The 18,642-nt window shown below is 43.9% G+C and overlaps 1 protein-coding gene across 1 annotated transcript in view; it reads right to left on the bottom strand.

Annotated features, from left to right (window-relative positions):
- The window catches only part of LOC136114593 (zinc finger protein 462-like), an 84,429-nt gene extending 66,026 nt beyond the window's left edge, over positions 1-18,403 (bottom strand). Inside the window, exons 1-4 of the mRNA XM_065859973.2 lie at positions 18,159-18,403; positions 12,218-17,664; positions 8,445-8,609; positions 6,735-7,006 (exon numbers count right to left, since the gene is read on the bottom strand). Of these exons, the coding sequence (XP_065716045.1) occupies positions 6,735-7,006; positions 8,445-8,609; positions 12,218-17,664; positions 18,159-18,378 (6,104 nt within the window). The 5' untranslated portion in view covers positions 18,379-18,403. The remainder of the gene's footprint in view (positions 1-6,734; positions 7,007-8,444; positions 8,610-12,217; positions 17,665-18,158) is intronic.
- Between the last annotated feature and the right edge of the window lie 239 nt (positions 18,404-18,642).

Here is an 18,642-nt window from a genome sequence, read left to right as displayed (position 1 = left end):
GTCCTTCTTTCCCTCCCAATTGCCTGTCCTGAGTGGGAAGGGGGGAGAGGGAGGGGCAGAAGGGGGGAGAGGGAGGGGTTGAAGGGGGAGGGGGGGACAGAGGAGGTTAACAATACATCTGCCATGGTTTTATTGTCACCCCACAATCAAAACCTTGACACTCCCAAACCACCATCCTAATAGAATAGTTCCAGGCATACTATAGCTTTATTTCCTATTAATTTATCTAAATTGTCCTGTTTTTTTCTAGTGAATATCAAGATTTAGATCAAATAGAGTCTACTCCAGCCCCTCATGCTACACAGGGTCTCACAGGATCTTCAGTCTCAGACTGACAGAGCCTGAGCCAGGAAAATCCCTGTTTACCAGTGCTGACACCAAAGTCTGTGTATTCAAAGATCTAATGATAGCAAACCCAAAAAACAGACCATATATCCAGTTTCAGGGCTACTTTCATCATAAATCTAACAGGGAGTTTGTGGTAAGATATTTTTTCCCTATTTCTCTGGAGTACCAGTATGTCTCCTAAATAAGAGAGGCTAAACATTTGTAGTCAGTATTTCATTTAAAAAACCCATATTTTAAATAGATGATAGAAAATGACCTGGTATAAAACTAAAACAGATTACCAAAGATGTATACAATACATATCTCAAGCTCAGCACTGACTTTAACAACTACTTCCAGCACATCATAAGCTTGTACTCAAAGAGTTCCTGAGGAAGGATGCAACTTTACATATTACAAGCAAGTTACTGTGTGGAGCTGTTAGAGGAACCCCTCCTTACCCTCTCAGCTACCTTTAGAGTACATATATGAGGCTCTGGGTATGGTAGATGAAGGACATGATGAGAAAGAAGTGGAGGAATCCATGTAAGTACTCCCACCAAGGTCAGATCAACCCCTCACATCAAGACCTGCATTAAGACCAGTGCAAAAAAGAAACAATGGCGAGTTACGGTCATCGGCGACTCTCTCTTGAGTGGAATGGAGGTATCCATTTGCAGACAGGATCCTTTTTTTCCAGGGATGTTTGTTGCCTCCCTGGGACCCAAATCAGGGATGTAACCAGACAACTGATGAGCTTAGTACAGCCTTCAGACTATTACATCCTGTTCTTTCATGTGGGTACTAATGAGCACAATGAAAAGGTCAAGGTCAATCAAAAGAGATTTCAGGGCCCTGGGAAGAATGCTAAAAGATTCAGGAGCATAGGTAGTGTCTTCCTCAGTACTCCCAGTGATAGAGTCAATGGAATAAACAGATGTGCCCAAGACAGCAATACCTGGCTCCAGGACTGGTGCCTCCACCAGAACTTTGGTTTTTATAACCATGGAAGAGTCTACAAGACATAAGGTACACTGGGGCCTGACAGGATCCACCTGTCCCGATGGGGAAAATGCTTCTTGGCTTGTAAGCTGGCAGAACGATTTGAGAGGGCTTTAAACTAGAATTGATGGGGGAAGGGGATACCATCAGGAGAGCTGAAGGTAAGCCAAGGGTTAGCATGGCATTGCCTGAGGGTGGTAATGCTAATGGGAATATTTACACTGCTCCAGGGAGCACGGAGGGTTTAGAAGCACATCTGAAATGCTTCTACACCAACACATGCAGTATGAGAAACAAACAGGATGAACTGGAAACATTAGTCTGTTCCCAGACATATGTCACTGATATTAGTGAGACTTGATGGAATGAATTCCATGACTGGAGTGCTGGGATGGAGAGCTACAGGCTATTCAGGAGGGATAAGCAAGGCAAGTGAGGTGGAGGTGTCACACTATGTGTAAAGGAGAGGTTTGACTGGACAGACCTTACAGTTAGTGATGATACAGTTGAGAGCCTCTGGGTGAGGATTAGGGGGATGGAAAACAAAGGAGATGTAGTAGTGGGTGTCTACTACCAATCGCCCAGCCAGCATGTAAGCGCTGATGTAGGCAATTAGGAGAAATCTCTGGATCAGTAGCCATGGTCCTAATGGGAGATTTCAACTTCCCAGGCATCAGCTGGGAATATCATACTGCTGTGAAAAGCAGGTCTTGGAAATTCCTGAAGTTTGTAGAAGAAAACTTCTTGTCCCAGATACTCAGTGAGCCAGCTAGGAAAGATGCCCTCCTAGTCTTGCTATTTGTGAGTAGAGAAGGACTTGTGTGGGATGTGATGGTAAGTGGCTGTCTTGGCCACAGTGATCATGAAATGGTTGAGTTTAAAATGTAACGCAAAAAAATGACAGCAGAATTGCTACCTTGGGCTTCAGGAGAGCAAACTTGAAGCTATTCAGGGAGTTACTTAGCAGTGTCCCCTGGGGATCTGCTTTTGAGGGCTTAAGGATCCATGAGTGCTGGTCAGGTTTTAAGAATGACACACACAGGCAATTCCGCTGTGTCAAAAGTCAAGCAAGTGGGGCAGAAGACCACCTTGGCTGAACAGGGAACTCCTTGTGGAGCTCAAGAGGAAAAGAAATTGTATGATCTTTGTAAGTGAGGTCAGGCTTCGCAGGCAGATTACAAAGCTGTGGTTCACATATGCAGGGAGAAGACATGAAAGGCCAAAGCTCAACTAGAGGCAGTGTTGTGTCAAACAACGAGAAAGGCTTTTTAAAGTACATTAACAGCAAGAGGAAAGCCAGGAAAAACATTGAGCTGACACTTGATGATGGTCATCTGACTAATAGGGATGAAAAAAAGGTGGAAGCATCCAATGCTTTTTTCCCACAGAATCACAGAATGTTAGGGATTGGAAGGGACCTCAAAAGATCATATAGTCCAATCCCCCTGCCAGGGCAGGAACACCTAGATGAGGTTGCACAGGAAGGTGTCCAGGCGGGTTTTGAATGTCTCCAGAGTAGGAGACTCCACAACCTCCTTGGGCAGCCTGTTCCAGTGTTCTGTCACCCTCACCATGAAGAAGTTTCTTCTCATATTTAAGTGTAACCTCCTGTGCTCCAGTTTGTACCCATTGCCCCTTGTCCTATCACTGGTTGCCACTGAGAAGACCCTGGCTCCATCCTCGTGACACTGACCCTTTACATATTTATAAACATTAATGAGGTCACCCCTCAGTCTCCTCTTCTCCAAACTAAAGAGACCCAGCTCCCTCAGGCTTTCTTCATAAGGGAGATGCTCCACTTCCTTCATCATCTTTGTGGCTCTGTGCTGGACTCTCTCAAGTAGTTCCCTGTCCTTCTTGAACTGAGGGGCCCAGAACTGGACACAATATTCCAGATGCAGTCTCACCAGGGCAGAGTAGAGGGGAAGGGAGGAGAACCTCTCTCGATCTACTAACCACCCCCTTCTAATACACCCCAGGATGCCATTGGCCTTCTTGGCCACAAGGGCACAGTGCTGGCTCATGGTCATCCTGCTGTCCACCAGGACCCCCAGGTCCCTTTCCCCTACACTGCTCTCTAATAGGTCATTCCCCAACTTATACTGGAACCTGGGGCTTTTCCTGCCTGGATACAAGACTCTACACCCATGACAACCAGGGCCTGTAACTGTGAGGCTGCTCTCAGCTGCCTGTAGAAGGCCTCATCAACTTCCTCACCCTGATCTGGTGGCCTATAATAGACACCCACAATAGTATCAGCCTTGCCAGCCTGCCCCTTAATTCTCACCCACAGACTCTCAACTCGCTCCTCATCCACCCCTGAACAGTACTCAATACATTGCAGTTGCTCTCTCACGTAAAGAGCAACTCCACCACCTTGCCTGGCTGGCCTGTCTTTCCTGAAAAGGACATAGCCATCCATGACCACATTCCAGTCATGTGAGTTGTCCCACCATGTCTCTGTAATTGCCACCAGGTCATAATCTCCTGCCCTAACACAGGTTTCTAACTCCTCCTGCTTATTCCCCATGCTGCACGCATTGGTGTACAGGCATTTCAGGGAGTAAGCTGAGCACACCGACCTCAGTCTTTACTAATACTGATAGATCTTTGGCTGCCTAGTCCCCTGAGTCAGAGGACTGTGAGTGCAAGAACAGTGACTTTCCATTTGTGGACACTGAAATTGTAAGGGCCCAGCTGTATCAGATGAATGCTCACAAGTCTGTGGTGCCAGATGGGATTCATCCCAGAGTACCAAAGGAGCTAGTGGATGTTACAGCAGGACCTCTCTCTATCATCTGTCAAAGGTCTTGGGAGTCTGGGGAGGCCCCTGCTGACTGGAAACTCACCAGTGTTATTCCAGTTTACAAGAAGGGCATGAGGGAAGACCCAGGAAACTATAGACCTGTTTGTCTAACCACAGTTCCTGGAAAAATTATGGAGAAGATCATATTTGGTACTATTGAAAGGTAGTTAAAGAACAATGCATCAGGCACAGTCAACATGGGTTCACAAAGGGAAAGTCCTGTCTAACTAATTTGATGCGATCACTTGCCTGGGGGATGATGGGAAGGCGGTGGATGTATTTTTTCTGGATTTCAGTAAGGCTTTTCATACTGTCTCTCACAGCATCCTTCTGGATAAGTTGTCAAACTGTGGGATGAGCAGGTACACAGTGCGCTGGGTGAAGAACTGGCTGAATGGCAGGGCTCTAAGGGTTGTAGTGAATGGGGCTACATCTGTCTGGCAACCACTCACCAGTGGTATTCCTCAGGGCTCAGTTCTAGGGTCAGTTCTGTTCAATATTTTTATCAGCGATCTCGATGCAGGAGTTGAATGCACCATTAGCAAGTTTGTTGTTGATACCAAATTGGAAGGTGTTGTTGACTCTCTCAAGGGACAAGAGGCCTTGTAGAGGGATCTGGATCGATTGGAGCATTGGGCAATCATCAGTAGCATGAAATTTAACAAGAACAAATGCCTGATTCTGCACCTGGGATGGAGTAACACCAGACATAAGTAAAAATTGGGAGAGGAGTGGCTGGAGAGCAGCCCTGCAGAAAGGGATCTGAGGGTGCTAGTTGAGAGCAGGCTCAATAGGAGTCAGCAGTGTCCTCTGGCAGCCAAGAGGGCAAACCACATTCTGGGGTGCATTAAACACACCACAACCAAAAAGAGGTGATGATCCTGCTGTATTTAGCATTGGTGTGGCCTCACCTTGAGTACTGTGTACAGTTCTGGGCCCCACAATTTAAGAAGGATGTTAAGGTACTTGAATGCATCCAGAGGAGGGCAACAAAGCTAGTGACAGGGCTGGAAGGCATGTCCTATGAGGAACGGCTAAGGACTCTGGATTTGTCTAGTTTGGAGAAAAGGAAGCTGAGGGGCGACCTCATTGCTCTCTACAGCTTCCTGAGGAGGGCAAGCAGAGAGGGAGGTGCTCATCTCTTCTCCCTGGTATCCAGTGATAGGACGCATGGAAACGGCTCAAAGCTGTGTCAGGGGAGGTTCAGACTTGACATTAAGAAATATTTCTTTACCAAGAGGGTAGTCAAACACTGGAACAGGCTTCTTAGAGAGATGGTCGATGCCCCAAACCTGTCAGTGTTTAAGAGGCATTTGGACAATGCCCTCAATAACATGCTTTAACTTTTGGTCAGCCCTGAAGTGGTCAGGCAGATGGATTAGATTATTACTGCAGGTCCCTTCCAACTGAATTTATTCTATTCTATTCTATTCTATTCTATTCTATTCTATTCTATTCTATTCTATTCTATTCTGTCTGGGGCTAAAGGAAATGTCTGAGAATTCTCACTGAGGATGGGGCAGAGGAAAACTGTCTCCTTGCCTACAGAAAGTGCGTGCTTGTGGGAGATTTGAGGGATTTTCTTGAAGTTAATGTGTGGATGGGTTTCTATTAGATGGAGATTTGTTATTAAACTAGCCAGGCCCAAAAGAATTTCAAGGCCACCTCAGAAAGCTGAAAACAGGACCTGCTGTGGGAGTGAGGCAGTTCTACAATAACAGGGCCTCAACAAGACATAAATCAACAGACCTATTAGCAGTGAGACTCGGGCATGTGGACAACTCAAGAACATAGACAATATCCAATCAGCTAATGCATGCTTGGAGCGTGGACACATGATCAGGAAATAACTGCATATATAAGGAGGCTTGTTTCTGTAATAAATGGCTTCGCTTTAATTCATATTGGATTGTGTGGAGTCCATGAGTTTTCACCCTCACATGTACTGATTGAGGAGCTATGTTACCAAGTTAAAGGAGCTGCAGGAGGTCAGACAGCTGCACAGCATCAGACTTAATGAGAAAAAAATTAACGAGATCTTCTCAGATATCCTCCAGACACAAGAACCCAAATTCCCAGTTGTACTGAAGGAGGGAAAGCCAGTGTCTGTGTTTATCAGGTTGGGAAATGGAGACTACCAAGATGGAAAAGGCTGGATATCTGGCACTGGGAGGATGGCTCCTGCTTCACCAGCATATCTGCAGCTACAGAATAGGCTCTATAGTTCTGCATCTGGTTGCAAATGAGAGGCTGGGAGCTCTATCCAATGAAGCATCAGAGCTGGCTGCACCTGAACCATCAACAGCACTGGGGGAAGCGGTGAGTGACAGCAGTGGGAGACTCCCTTCTACAGGGTAGATGACAACCTGACCTGTACAGGGAAGTTTGCTGCTTGCCAGGAGCTCAGATCCAGGATATTAATGAGAGACTGAAAAAGCCTGCCCAGCCCTTGGACTATTATCCCCTGCTGCTCATCCACATAGGAACCATGTTGTGATACTGACAGAAATATAATTGATTGTGCTCTCCTTCAACATCAAGCAACATAAAAAACAGCCATGCTAGTCTGTGCTTCTGTTGAAAACAAACCATAACTTACTTGTGCCTGAAAGCAGAGACAAAGGAGCAATACTGGCAGCTGTACTTGTCTTCTTGGGTAAACATGGCCAGAGCCAAGTGACTCCTCTCATGAGATCGCAGACCCTGCATAGACATCAAAACTCGGTCACACTGCCTGCAGTGGTAGCCTCCAGGCCTGGTTTCATCTTCTAAGGATGCTCCAGATTCAGCTTCTGTAAATTCCACAGTTCCAGGGTCTTTGGCTCCCTCAAAACCCTCCAAAGTTGTGCTTGAAGAATCTTCAGCTTCCTGCTAAAAAACACACACCCCCCACAAAGCCATCAGTTCTCTCTCCCTTCGGCCCCTCAGTCTCTCCTATTTTAATATCTAGGTTTCCCACTGCATTCACTTTCTAAATGTATCCCTACCATACTACACTAATTACTTTTTGTATAAAGAGAGCCTAGTCTTTAATTATAAAATGTATATACATTAAAAAACAAGCAACCCATCTCTTGGTCCCTTTCCTAAGTGTTAATTAGCATAGCATGCATTTTGCAGCAATATTAAAACTGAAAGTATATTTATATAATGTTTTTTGGGTCTTGGATTTTAGTTTTTGTTCCCTACTGTTTAGTATCTACTTGTTCAAAAGATGGTATTGACCCCACATAAACTGTACTTGAGAAGTGGGGAAAGAGCAGGAATCACTTGATAGAAGGAAAGCATCCCATACTGACAGTAGTACTGGATAAGCTAAAGGAAGGTCAGTGGAAGGACAATGAAAGCTCTTAGGCAGAACCATTTTGACTCTGAAGGACTCAGCTACTTTACATAGCACACAGTTGATGTCATTAAATAAGTATGCTTTAGGTCACATTCTGAGAAGTGCAGAATGAGATTTTGCTGAGTACTCACTGCAGCAAGAGAAAAAGAATTACATAACCAGTTCCTGCAGCCTCACCACACCTGAACTCCCTCTGCTGATATCCTGTAAAGCTGACTTTGGAGCACAGCCTTTTCCTCATTCTAGGTGGTCTCCACTTGTATAAGGAAGAAACAGCAGCATGTTTACAATTAACCACTTGAATTGGACCCCTGGCTCAGCTGGTTATTTGAATATCATAGAATAGTTTGGGTTGGAAGGGACCTATTTAAAGGTCTTTTAGTACAATCCCCCTGCAATGAGCAGGGACATCTTCAACTAGATCAGGTTGCTCAGAGCCCCGTCCAGCCTGGCTTTGAATGTTTCCACAGATGGGGCATCTACCACCTCTCTGGGCAACCTCTTCCAGTTTTACACCATCCTCATTGTGAAAAATTTCTTCCTCAAGAAATATGTGTTTGCAGCACTAAAATTTCACTTTTGCATATGGGTTGGAGAAAAAAAAAAAAAACACAACACAGTTAAGGTTCTAAGAAAGCAGAAAAGTAGCTCAGAACAGCTGAGGGAGAAGCTCCTGCTCATAAATCAAGTCTTTGAGTAATCCATGATAACAATTCCTTTGTGACAAATAAGAAATGAGAATTAAATAGTTTTTGTGCCTCAGATGAAGAGCAGAAGAAAGTCAAAACATCTTAAAGTAAACAAAATGTGCTGCAGAAACCTGAAGAACTAGATTAGGATGTCATGCTTAACTGTTTAGAATATCCAAACCAAAACACATTTGACTCCATCGGAGCCCTCTATGAGCTTTCAGTTAGGCCTTAATATCAAACAAAAAATGCTGTCAGTTCACAGAATTCTCACCTTTACTGTAGCTGACACAGAAGAAACGTTCCCATACTGGACATGCTTACGGAGGTGATTACAGATGGCTCGAAGCGTTGGATGAACTTCCACACAAAATTTACATTTGTAGCCAACTACTTTCCTCTCCTTAAGTTTCGAAGCATCTTCCAAGTATCCAAAAGCCTATTGAAGCACATTAGTATTAATCAGTCATACTAACATAATACTGAAACATGCTTCTGATATCTCACTTTTAGGAATATACCCAGACCAGATTTTGCACCATAAGCGAAATTGCATTTAGTGTACACATGTGTATTGGGTCTGGCTGAGATGGAGTTAATTTTTCCCATATCAGCCTTCATAGTGTTGTGTTTTATATTGGTAACTAGAAAGGTGTTGATAACTCACCAGTGTTTTGGTTACTGCTGAGCAGTGCTCCCACAGCATCAAGGCTATCTTTCCAACATTTCCCTCCCTCACCCCCAACGGCCAGTAAGCTGGGGATGGGTAAGATCTTGGGAGGGGACATAACCAAGATAACTGAACCAAACTGACCAAAGGGATATTCCATACCATATGACATCTGCTCAGAAATAAATGCTAAGAGAAAGGGGGGGGGGGGATCGTTATTTCGGTGTTAGTCTTCCGGAGAAACCACTACATGTACTGAAGCCCTAGTTCCCAGGAAGTGGCTGGACATTGCCTGTTGATGGGAAGTAGAGAATAAATCTGTTTTCCTTTGCTTCCATGCATGGACTTCGCTTTTGCTTTATTAAACTGCCTTTATCTTGACCCACAAGTTTTTTTCCATCTTATTTTCTTACCTCCTGTCCTGCTGAGGAGGGGGAGTGATAGAACGGCTTGGTGGGCACTTGGTGTCCAGCCAAGGTCAGCCCACTACAACATGCTATTGTGCAAAACTTCAACCTCAGTTGTGTTGACTTCTATGGAAGTCCTCAAAATAGGTGGACAGAACATGCACAGAAAAAAACTTGAGTTTCTGCATAATAGTAGTCCTCTGTAAGACCATTTATTTTTAACTTACAAGGCCAAGACATGCTCTTTCATGGTTCCCCCCTGTCCCCAATTGTATGCTTCTCTACAGCAAGCAGAGTTACTCCAGATGGGGAGAAGGGTCTTGTGTTCACAGGAACACTTGCCTGAAGCTTGAAGATATTGGACAGATGCACATAAACATCAGTTTCTTTATCAGAAAATCTACTGAAATAGATAAGCTTGAGAAGTAAATTGATGTGTTATTTCAGGCACATTGATGAGTAGTAAAATGGGCCATTTGCTAAAAAAATCTATGAGAAAGCAAACAGCAGCCTTGCAATAAAAAAAATAACTGTCAGGTACAGACAGCCATCCATAAGACCATAGAATCATAGAAAGATCGTAGAATCACTTAGGCTGCAAAAAAACTTTAAGATCGTCAAATCCAACCATTAACCTAACACTGCCCAGTTCACCTCTAAACCATGTCCCTAAGAACCTCATCTACAGGTCTTTTAAATATCTCCAGAGATGGTGATTCCATAATTTCCCAGGGCAACCTGTTCCAATGCATGACAATCCTTTCACTGAAGAAAATTTTACTAATATCTAGCCTAAACCTCCCCTGGTACAACATGAGGCCATTTCCTCTCATCCTATCACTTGTTACTTGGGAGAAGAGACCGACACCCACCTCACTACAACCTCCTTTCAGGTAGTTATAGAAAGCTATACAGTCTCCCTTCAGCCTCCTTTTCTCCAGGGTAAATAACCCCAGTTCCCTCAACCACTCCTCATAAGACTTGCCCTCTGTATACTTCTTTGCCCTTCTTTGCAAAATCTCCAGCACTTCAATGTCTTTCTTGTAGTGAGAGGCTCAAAAATGAACAGAGTATTCAAGGTGCAGCCTCGCCAGCACCAAGTACAGGGGTATGATCACTTCCCTAATTCTGCTGGCCACACTATTTCCATTACAAGCCAGGATGCTATTGGCCTTTTTGGCCACCTGGGCACACTGCTGGCTCATATTCAGCCACCTGTTGACCAACACCCCCAGGTCCTTTTCTGCCAGGCAGCTTTCCAGACACTCTTCCCCAAGCCTGTAGCACTACATGGGATTGTTGTGACCCAAGTGCACGACCTGGGACTTGGCCTTGTTGAATCTCATACAATTGGCCTCAGCCCATTGATCCGACCAGTCCAGATCCCTCTGTAGAGCCTCCCTACCCTCCAGCAGATCAACACTTTGTCCCAACTTGGTGTTGCCTGAAAATTTACTGAGGGTGCACTCAATCCCCTCATCCAGATTGTTGATAAAGAGATTAAACAGAACTCGTCCAAATACTGAGCCCTGGGGAATACCACTTGTGACTGGCCACCAACTGGATTTGACTCCATTCACCATAACTCTTTGGGTCTGGCTATCAAGCCAGTTTTTTACCCAGCAAAGAGGATGCCCATCCAAGCCATGAGTAGCCAGTTTCTCCAGGAGAATACTGTAGGGAAATAGTGTCAAATGCTTTAACTAATGTTAAGGCAAACAACATTCACAGCCGTTGCCTCATCCACTAAACAGGTCCCCTTGTTATAGAAGGAGATCAGGTGAGTCAAGCAGGACCTGCCTTTCATAAACCCTTGTGTACTGGACTTGGTTCGCCTGGTTGTCCTGTACGTGCCGTGTGATGGCACTCAGGATTATGTGCTCCATTAACTTCCCCAGCACTGAGGTCAGACCGACAAGCTGACTCCAGTTCCCTGGATCTTCTTTCCTGCCCTTCCTCTAGGTTGCTATCCTCCAGTCAACTGGGACCTCCCTGGTTAACCAGAACTGCTGATAAATGATGGAAAATGGCTTGGTGAGTACTTCTTCCATCTCCCTCAGTACCCATAGGTGGATCCCATCCAGTGCAGTAGACTTGTGTGTCTCTAAGTGGTGTAGCATGTCGCTAACCATTTCCGCTTGCATTATGAGGGCTTCATTCTGTTCTTCACCCCATCTTCCAGCTCAGGGGGTTGGCTGGTCTTACTACTGAAAACTGAGGTAAAGAAGGCATTAAGTACCTCAGCCTTTTCCTCATCCTTTGTCACTATACTTCCCCCCCCCATCCAATAAAGGATGGAGATTTTCCTTAGCCCTCCTTTTGTTGCTAATGTAGTTAAAGAAACATTTTTTATTGTCTTTTATGGCAGTAGCCAGATTAAGTTCTAGTTAGGCTTTGGCCCTTCTAATTTTCTCCCTCCATAACCTCACATCATCCTTGTAGTCCTCCTGAGTTGCCTGCCCCTTCTTCCTAAGTTCATAAACTCTCTTTTTTTTTCCTGAGTTCCAGCTGAAGCTCTCTGTTCAGGCAGGCCAGTCTCCTTCCCTGCCAACTTGTATTTTGTCACATGGGGATAGCTTGCTCCTATGCCTTTAAGATTTCCTTCTTGAAGAATGTCCAGTTTTCCTGGACTCCTTTGCCCTTTAGCACTGCCTCGCAAGGGACTCTATCAGCCAGGGTGGGAAGGAGGAAGGAAGAAAGACAGGGCAAATCCTGAAGTAAACAGTTGGAAGGAGCAGAGCTTCCCATGGATCTAGGAAGAGATGGAGAATGCTGGAAATTAAAGCAGAATATATAGCCGACTTATAGAGCTCATTGACATGCTGAATCACTCATTAAGCTACATTCATTTGACTGACAAAGAGAACATGAGTATATAAGGAGCCTCTTGGGGTATAGAAGAACAGCTTTTGATTTGCTTTTCTCCCTGGGGGAGAGGAAGCAGAGGAGACCAGACACACAGATCCTTACCCTTTCTTGTTTGAAATCTGTAAAAGCATCATCTGCATATTTCTGCTTGCTCAAAAGCTTTTTCCTCCTCTCTTGATGTTTGGCACGCTTCTGGAATTCCTCATTGTGACTATTCAAGTGTGAGGTCAGCTCTGCCATACTATGCAATTTAGTATCACAGTGCTTGCACTGGTAGACAGCATTATGAGAGTGGGTGCCACTTCCCACTATGGTAAAGTCTCTCTTCAAATCCTTGTTGTGGTGATCAGCGTAGTGCATGCACAGCAGCTCTGCTGTACTGAAGGATAGCTTGAAACATTTTATGCATCTGAGGGGAAGCCACTCAGTTTCCTGAGCCTTGCTCTCCACCTCAGGCTTTTCAAAGTAATTCCTTTCCTCAGTTGGAGTTAATTTTTCATGCTCATCAGCATACACGACAGTGAAGTAACCCCCCAGCTTGCTAGCATGCTGCTTCTTTGGGAAAACACCAGGGTGACGCTTCATGTAGTGGGATACAATACCTTTTTTGCTAAAAGACTGAAAGGAACAAAGTGAGCATTTCTTCTTTTCCACAGCCTTCCTCAGCTCCTCACTTAACTGAGTAGTGTCATCTTTGGGAGGAGATGGAATGATCAGTTTATTGGGTTTGTTGTTTACTGTCCTGGAGGCTGCTAAACAATGAGTGTAGTAAGCATCAATGTCATGCCTTTTCTGGTAGTGTGCTGCAAGCCCTTTACGGATAGGGTTGGTGTAGGAACACAAAGCACACTTGAAGAGGTTGCTCTTGCCTTCTGGTTGTGCCCGAACATTATTATGTTTGATGCGGTAGTGCCTGGCTATCCCTTTCCGGGTAGAACAGAAGTATTTGCAGAGCTGACACCGGAACACGGTGTGAGACACTAATTGAGAACTGGAGAAATGAGGTGTTGAGATAGAGACTTCTCCAACACCATCAGCAGCAATTTCTGGGGAGGCCTTGATTTCAGTTACGATGCCTGGCTCCATTGAGGCAGACACCTTTGGTGGTGACTGAGCAAAAACATCAAATTCAGGCTGATTATGGTATTTCTCATAGTGAATTTTGAGCTTCTCCAGTGTGCCATGGGTGTAAGGGCATAGTTTGCACCGGTATGCACCATAGCCTTGCTTGAAAATCCTACTTGTCTCTTCTATGTAATTCTGGGCGATGTCATTCGATTGTTCCACATCATGCACAAAGTCTTCAGCAGTGACCTTTACTGATGGGTGCCGTTTCTGGTAATGTGTGAGGACACCATGAATGCGTGTGTTAATGTATGGACAATGTCTGCACTTGTACACAGCCCCTGGGTTAATGTCTATGTCCTGTGCAAAGTCAGAAGCTTTCACTTTCATTCCAGGATGCTTTTTGCCATAATGTGTTAGGAGGCCATGCAAGTTATTGTACTCAGACTGGCAAACTGTACATTGATATGGAGTGGAGGAGATGGTAGGGTTTGCAGAAGCCAGCTGAATAGTGTTTTCCTGGGAAAGGCTGGGGTCCTCCACATCCTGGTCCATCTGTGATGTTACCTGGTTTTCAGAATTAATCCTGGCCCTAACTTCATCAAGCTGTATGACAATTTTCTCATCAACATGTTTCTCCTTAATGATATCTAACAATACAGATTCATCCTCATTCATAGCCCAAGGGTGCAAAGCCTGATAGTGATTAGTAATATCCAAAATGGAAGATGCTTCAAAAATGCAGTCTCTGCATTTATAGGTCTTTGCCTCTGTTGGCATCACTAAGGTAGGAGGGGAAGGATCTGGACCTGCCCAAAGTTTAGTTGCCATATACGTATAGTCAACATAATGTTCAGGATGCCTCCTTTGATAATGCACAAGCAAACCACTTGGTTCTGTATGTGAATAAACGCACCATTCACAGTGATAACCAACTTCTATCAAGCCATCCAAAAATGCCCATCTCAAAATGGACGTGACCGTGGCCTTCAGATTCGGGTGGTCTTTCTTAATATGCTTCCTCAATACATAGAAGTAAGGTGATGTGTAGCTACACTGCCTGCATTTGAGGGCTCTCAGCTTTGTCTTGTCCTGTTCAGTGCTGGAGGTGTGAGTAGGCAGGCTGCCAGATGATTTATTCTGGTTACGATCACAAAGGCTTCTAATGGTGGCTGTATGCTGCCTAATCACATCTGCATTGGCTTTGAAATCATGATGCTTCTTTTGATAATGAATGAGCACACCTTTCACGGTCTGATTTCCATAATCGCAGTGTTGGCAGAAGAACATTTCATTCTCAAGGGGAATCACAGAGCTCTCAGAACTGCCCTGGCTCAACTGCTGCACTGACACTGAGAGTTTCTGAATCCCAGGTGGCAGCTCACCAGCCTTCATCATTCCCGCAGTAGGGGGTGTCTGCCTGATGTACTTGGCAGTGACCTTTATTTCCGGATGCCTTTTCTGGTAGTGGACAAGCACTCCCACAACTGAACGGTTGCTGTATGAACAGTGTTTGCAATAATAGAGTTCAGGAGCAAGGTCTGGAGGCAGTGGTGGGGGAGGTGGAATTTGAGAAGCCAAGTTGGACAGTTTTGAGGAGACAGACAATCCCATCTCAAAAGACATTTGAGCCAGAGCAGAGCTCCTGTCAACAGAAGCTATATGCGTGGTCTTCTGAATTCTGAAATATGATGCTTTTTCTTCAGGGTGTTTTTTCTGGTAATGCACCAGAACTGAATGCATGTTAGGGCTTGCAAATGAGCACAAATCACAGTCATAAACAACCACGGAATTGACTGAAGGTGCCTTCTGATTTTCACATTCAGGACTAAAACTCTTTGTGGCACTTTTGTTAAAACTTGCTGGCACAGTAATTGTATGAGCAATGGGGGTGGAGGTTGCCATAGTTTTTGGAGCAGAATTCAAGGTCTCTCTCAGTGTCTGAGACTCTGTGTTTAGTCCTTCTTGCTGCTCAACAACATAGCTTGAAAATATCATTGCATTGTTAATTTTCACTGTTGGATGCATTCTTTGGTAATGCGGCATCAGGCTTCTAACATTTGGGCTAGTGTAAGAACAGAAGCGACAGCGGTAGATCAGATCAGAGTGATCAGAGTTCAATACATTCATAGCTTCAGGGTGATGCTCTCCATAGTGTTGCTGCAGGTCTTCAAAGTTCATATAGTCAATATAACACTCAAGGCACCTGTATACTGCACTGTGATCATTTGGATCCAAGATATATCTAAAGCTGAATTTTATGTAGGGGTGCATCCGTTGGTAGTGGGTGCTAACACTCCTAGCAGATTTGTTGCTAAAATCACAGTGTTTACAACAGTAAAGTTTTCCAGAGTCATTAATCTCCACATTTTCATTGTTCTGATCAGGGCCATACATATTTGGCTGGCTTCCCAGAACAGAGGCATTAGGGCTCTGCTGATCTTTCATGTTAATGGAAGAAAAATAATCTTCCTCATCTTCAGATAAAGTAAGTTCAATCTCTGCTCCATTGGTTGAATTGTAATCATGATGCATATTTTTGAAGTTTACATCCTCCTGGGAATCATTAGTCTTTCTCCTCCACATTTGCTGGGGCACATAAGAACTAGAAACCTCCACCACTGGTTCTGTTTGTTTTTCTTCTCTGTCTAATTCCACTTCTATCTCCACCTCATCTTCCTCTTCTTCCTCATCATCCTCTACATTAATCACAGCATCTTCTTGCTGTTTGTTTTGGTTTATTTTGCTCTGCAGGTTGCTTGCTATTTCATCAATTCTAGTTTTTTTCTTCACTGGTGAGAGATCCAAAGGGCAGTCATTTGATACCTTCCGAGCAACCTTAGCAACAAAGTTATTTTTAGATGAGAGACCAAGAATTGACGTCTGGCTTTTCTTCACTGTGCTGACAGAGGTGAGAGCATCTGCCTCACTCTCTTGTGGCATGTTGGATGGCAGTCCATCATATTTTGGTAAGTTGTCACAAAATGAGTGCTTGTGCTGCTGATGAACTCTGAGGCCTTTCAAAGTAGTGGTAGAATAGTTACACATTGTGCACTTATAAGGATGCTGTAAATGGGGTTGAGACAACTGCTGCTGTTTCTGCTGCACTGTTTCTGTCATCCCAGCTGACTTCCTTTCATTTATATTTCCACTTTCATAAGAAAACATGTTGTCATTCAAAGAGGAGACAATGTTTTCACTCTGAGAATTCACAGTGTCCCAGTCTGCTGTTGTACCTGCATGACATTGCCTATGAGCTCCAAGCTTTAATGAACTCTTACAGGTGAAAGGGCATTCATTGCATTTGTATACAGTTGTCTTTCCAGATAGGTGGATATTCTCAATGTGACGGGAGATGCTTCGGCGGTGCATTGTGAGAAAAGGGCAAAAAGGACATTGGAACCTGTTCATGTATCTTCTAAAGGGAATTCCTTTTGTTTCCAGTAGTTTGTTGCCATCAGATCCCATCAGTTGCTCTGCAGATATTCCTGAAGTCTGGTGGTCCACAGAGTTCAAGTCATTTTCACTGTCTACTTCATTTAGCTCTTCATCTGAGCTGGAGTCATTTAGCATTCTATTTGTTTCCAAGTCAACAGAAGAATTTGTCATGTCAGCAACTCCATAGTGGGATCTGTCAGATAAATCAACTATGCCCGAGTTGTAAGGTAATTTAGACTTAATTTGAGGATAAGACACAGAAGAAAACTTAGAGGATATAGAAGAGTTGAGCCTGATAAGGGAATTGCCCATAGAGCTTCTGAAGTTTGAGATATTGGCGTTCAACATATCACATCCTGTCATATTCATAGAGATATAATTAGAGTTTGGGGAGGCATTCTGGGCACTCTTACTCTGCACACACGTTCTGTCTTGTTCCTGCCTCAAACCTGACAATATTTTTACCATGCTGCGGTGCTTCTTCATCATATGGTCACACCAGCGCTCCCTTCGAGGTGTCTGGTAACTGCACCATTCACAGCAAAAGTTGCCTCTGGACTTAGTTAGAGGCTTGACCATGGACTCCAAAATGCTCCGTTCTATCACCTCTGCAGGCAATTCCTTGCAAGGTTCCTGCACTGGCACAGAAGCAGATGTCAATTCAGATACAGCAGATGTAGCACTAGGGGTTAAACTCTCCTTCAGATTGTTTTTGTGATACATTTTCTGGTGCTTAATAATCCTTGCACGCCTTGGTGATTTGTAGGTGCAGAACTGGCAAGAGAAAACTTTGCCAAACCCCTCGTGCATCATGATATTGTAATTTAAGTATCCAGCAGCGTGTGACCCTACTGAGCTCCCCCCAACTTGTGCTCCATGAACCTTGCGAGTGTGCTCTATGAGGAGATTTTTAGATCGGAAGTAACGCACACAGAATTTGCACTGGAAAAACTTGTTGTTTGGTTTAGGATTTGGAGCCATATGTTGACCATAAAAACTTTGGCTCTTGCTATAACTTCCGGTCCCCATCTGAGTTGTATTTTGCCCTAAAATAAGAATTAAAAAGTAAATATGTAAATAAGCAAAATTAAACAGTTTTCCCCCATCTATCCTGTATGCATATGATACACACACACATCTTGGATATGCTAATCACACCAAGATTCCTTCATTTATAATTAGACCTGTGCATACAAGAATGATCAGAAAACTAACAGATGGTACATAATTTGGGATAGACAATTTCCAAAATAAGTTTCTTGAAATAAAAAGGTACACTAGTAGAGTTCAAAACTCTTCTAGAGCTCATGGTGGTGTAAAGCAAAGGAAAAGAAGCAATATGAAGAAGCATGTGAAAAATAGCAAGACAACAAATCCACATATTTGCATTTACAGAAAAAATATGGCTGTAACTAAACATCATTCACTTCACTACCACAGTGATAGAGATAACAGTTTTTTAAAATTACACTGGAACATACTAATTAAAATGCACTGAAATAAGTCACATGTGAGATAGTGGCTTAGGGTTGAGGTTTACCTGCTATTTCATCTGCAATTGTAAATTCATCCTTTACAGAAGAAAATTCAATCTCAGTCTGGTTGCTAGCATTCATGGAGCCAGACTTTAGCTGGCTAGGGTTTTCATCAGAGACATCTGTTGGCTGCAGAAAAGCAGTATGAACATCCTGAATGTGAGCTTTTAGGTCTTCATAGGATGGAGCTCGGAAATCACAGCTATCACACTGTAGCACCTCCATGGTTCAGGAATGATCTTTTGCAGTAGAAAATTCTGCAAGAAAATCAAGGAAAGAAGAAGGAAAGAGACAGGGGTTTGGTTTGGTTTGGGTTTTCCATGTTTGGTTGGTTTGGGGAGTTTTTTTGTTTTTACACAAATGCCATTCAGTGAATTCTGAAAATACATTAACACCAAGCTTCCTATCACATGACTTAATCATTTCCAGAAATACCATAATGACTGTAGCCTAAAGCTCAATATTAATGAGGCATCAAGGTAACTGTGA

The sequence above is a fragment of the Patagioenas fasciata genome, chromosome W, assembly GCF_037038585.1.
Source record: "Patagioenas fasciata isolate bPatFas1 chromosome W, bPatFas1.hap1, whole genome shotgun sequence".
Taxonomy (NCBI): Eukaryota; Metazoa; Chordata; class Aves; order Columbiformes; family Columbidae; genus Patagioenas; species Patagioenas fasciata.
This window is presented reverse-complemented; position numbering and strand designations above follow the sequence as displayed.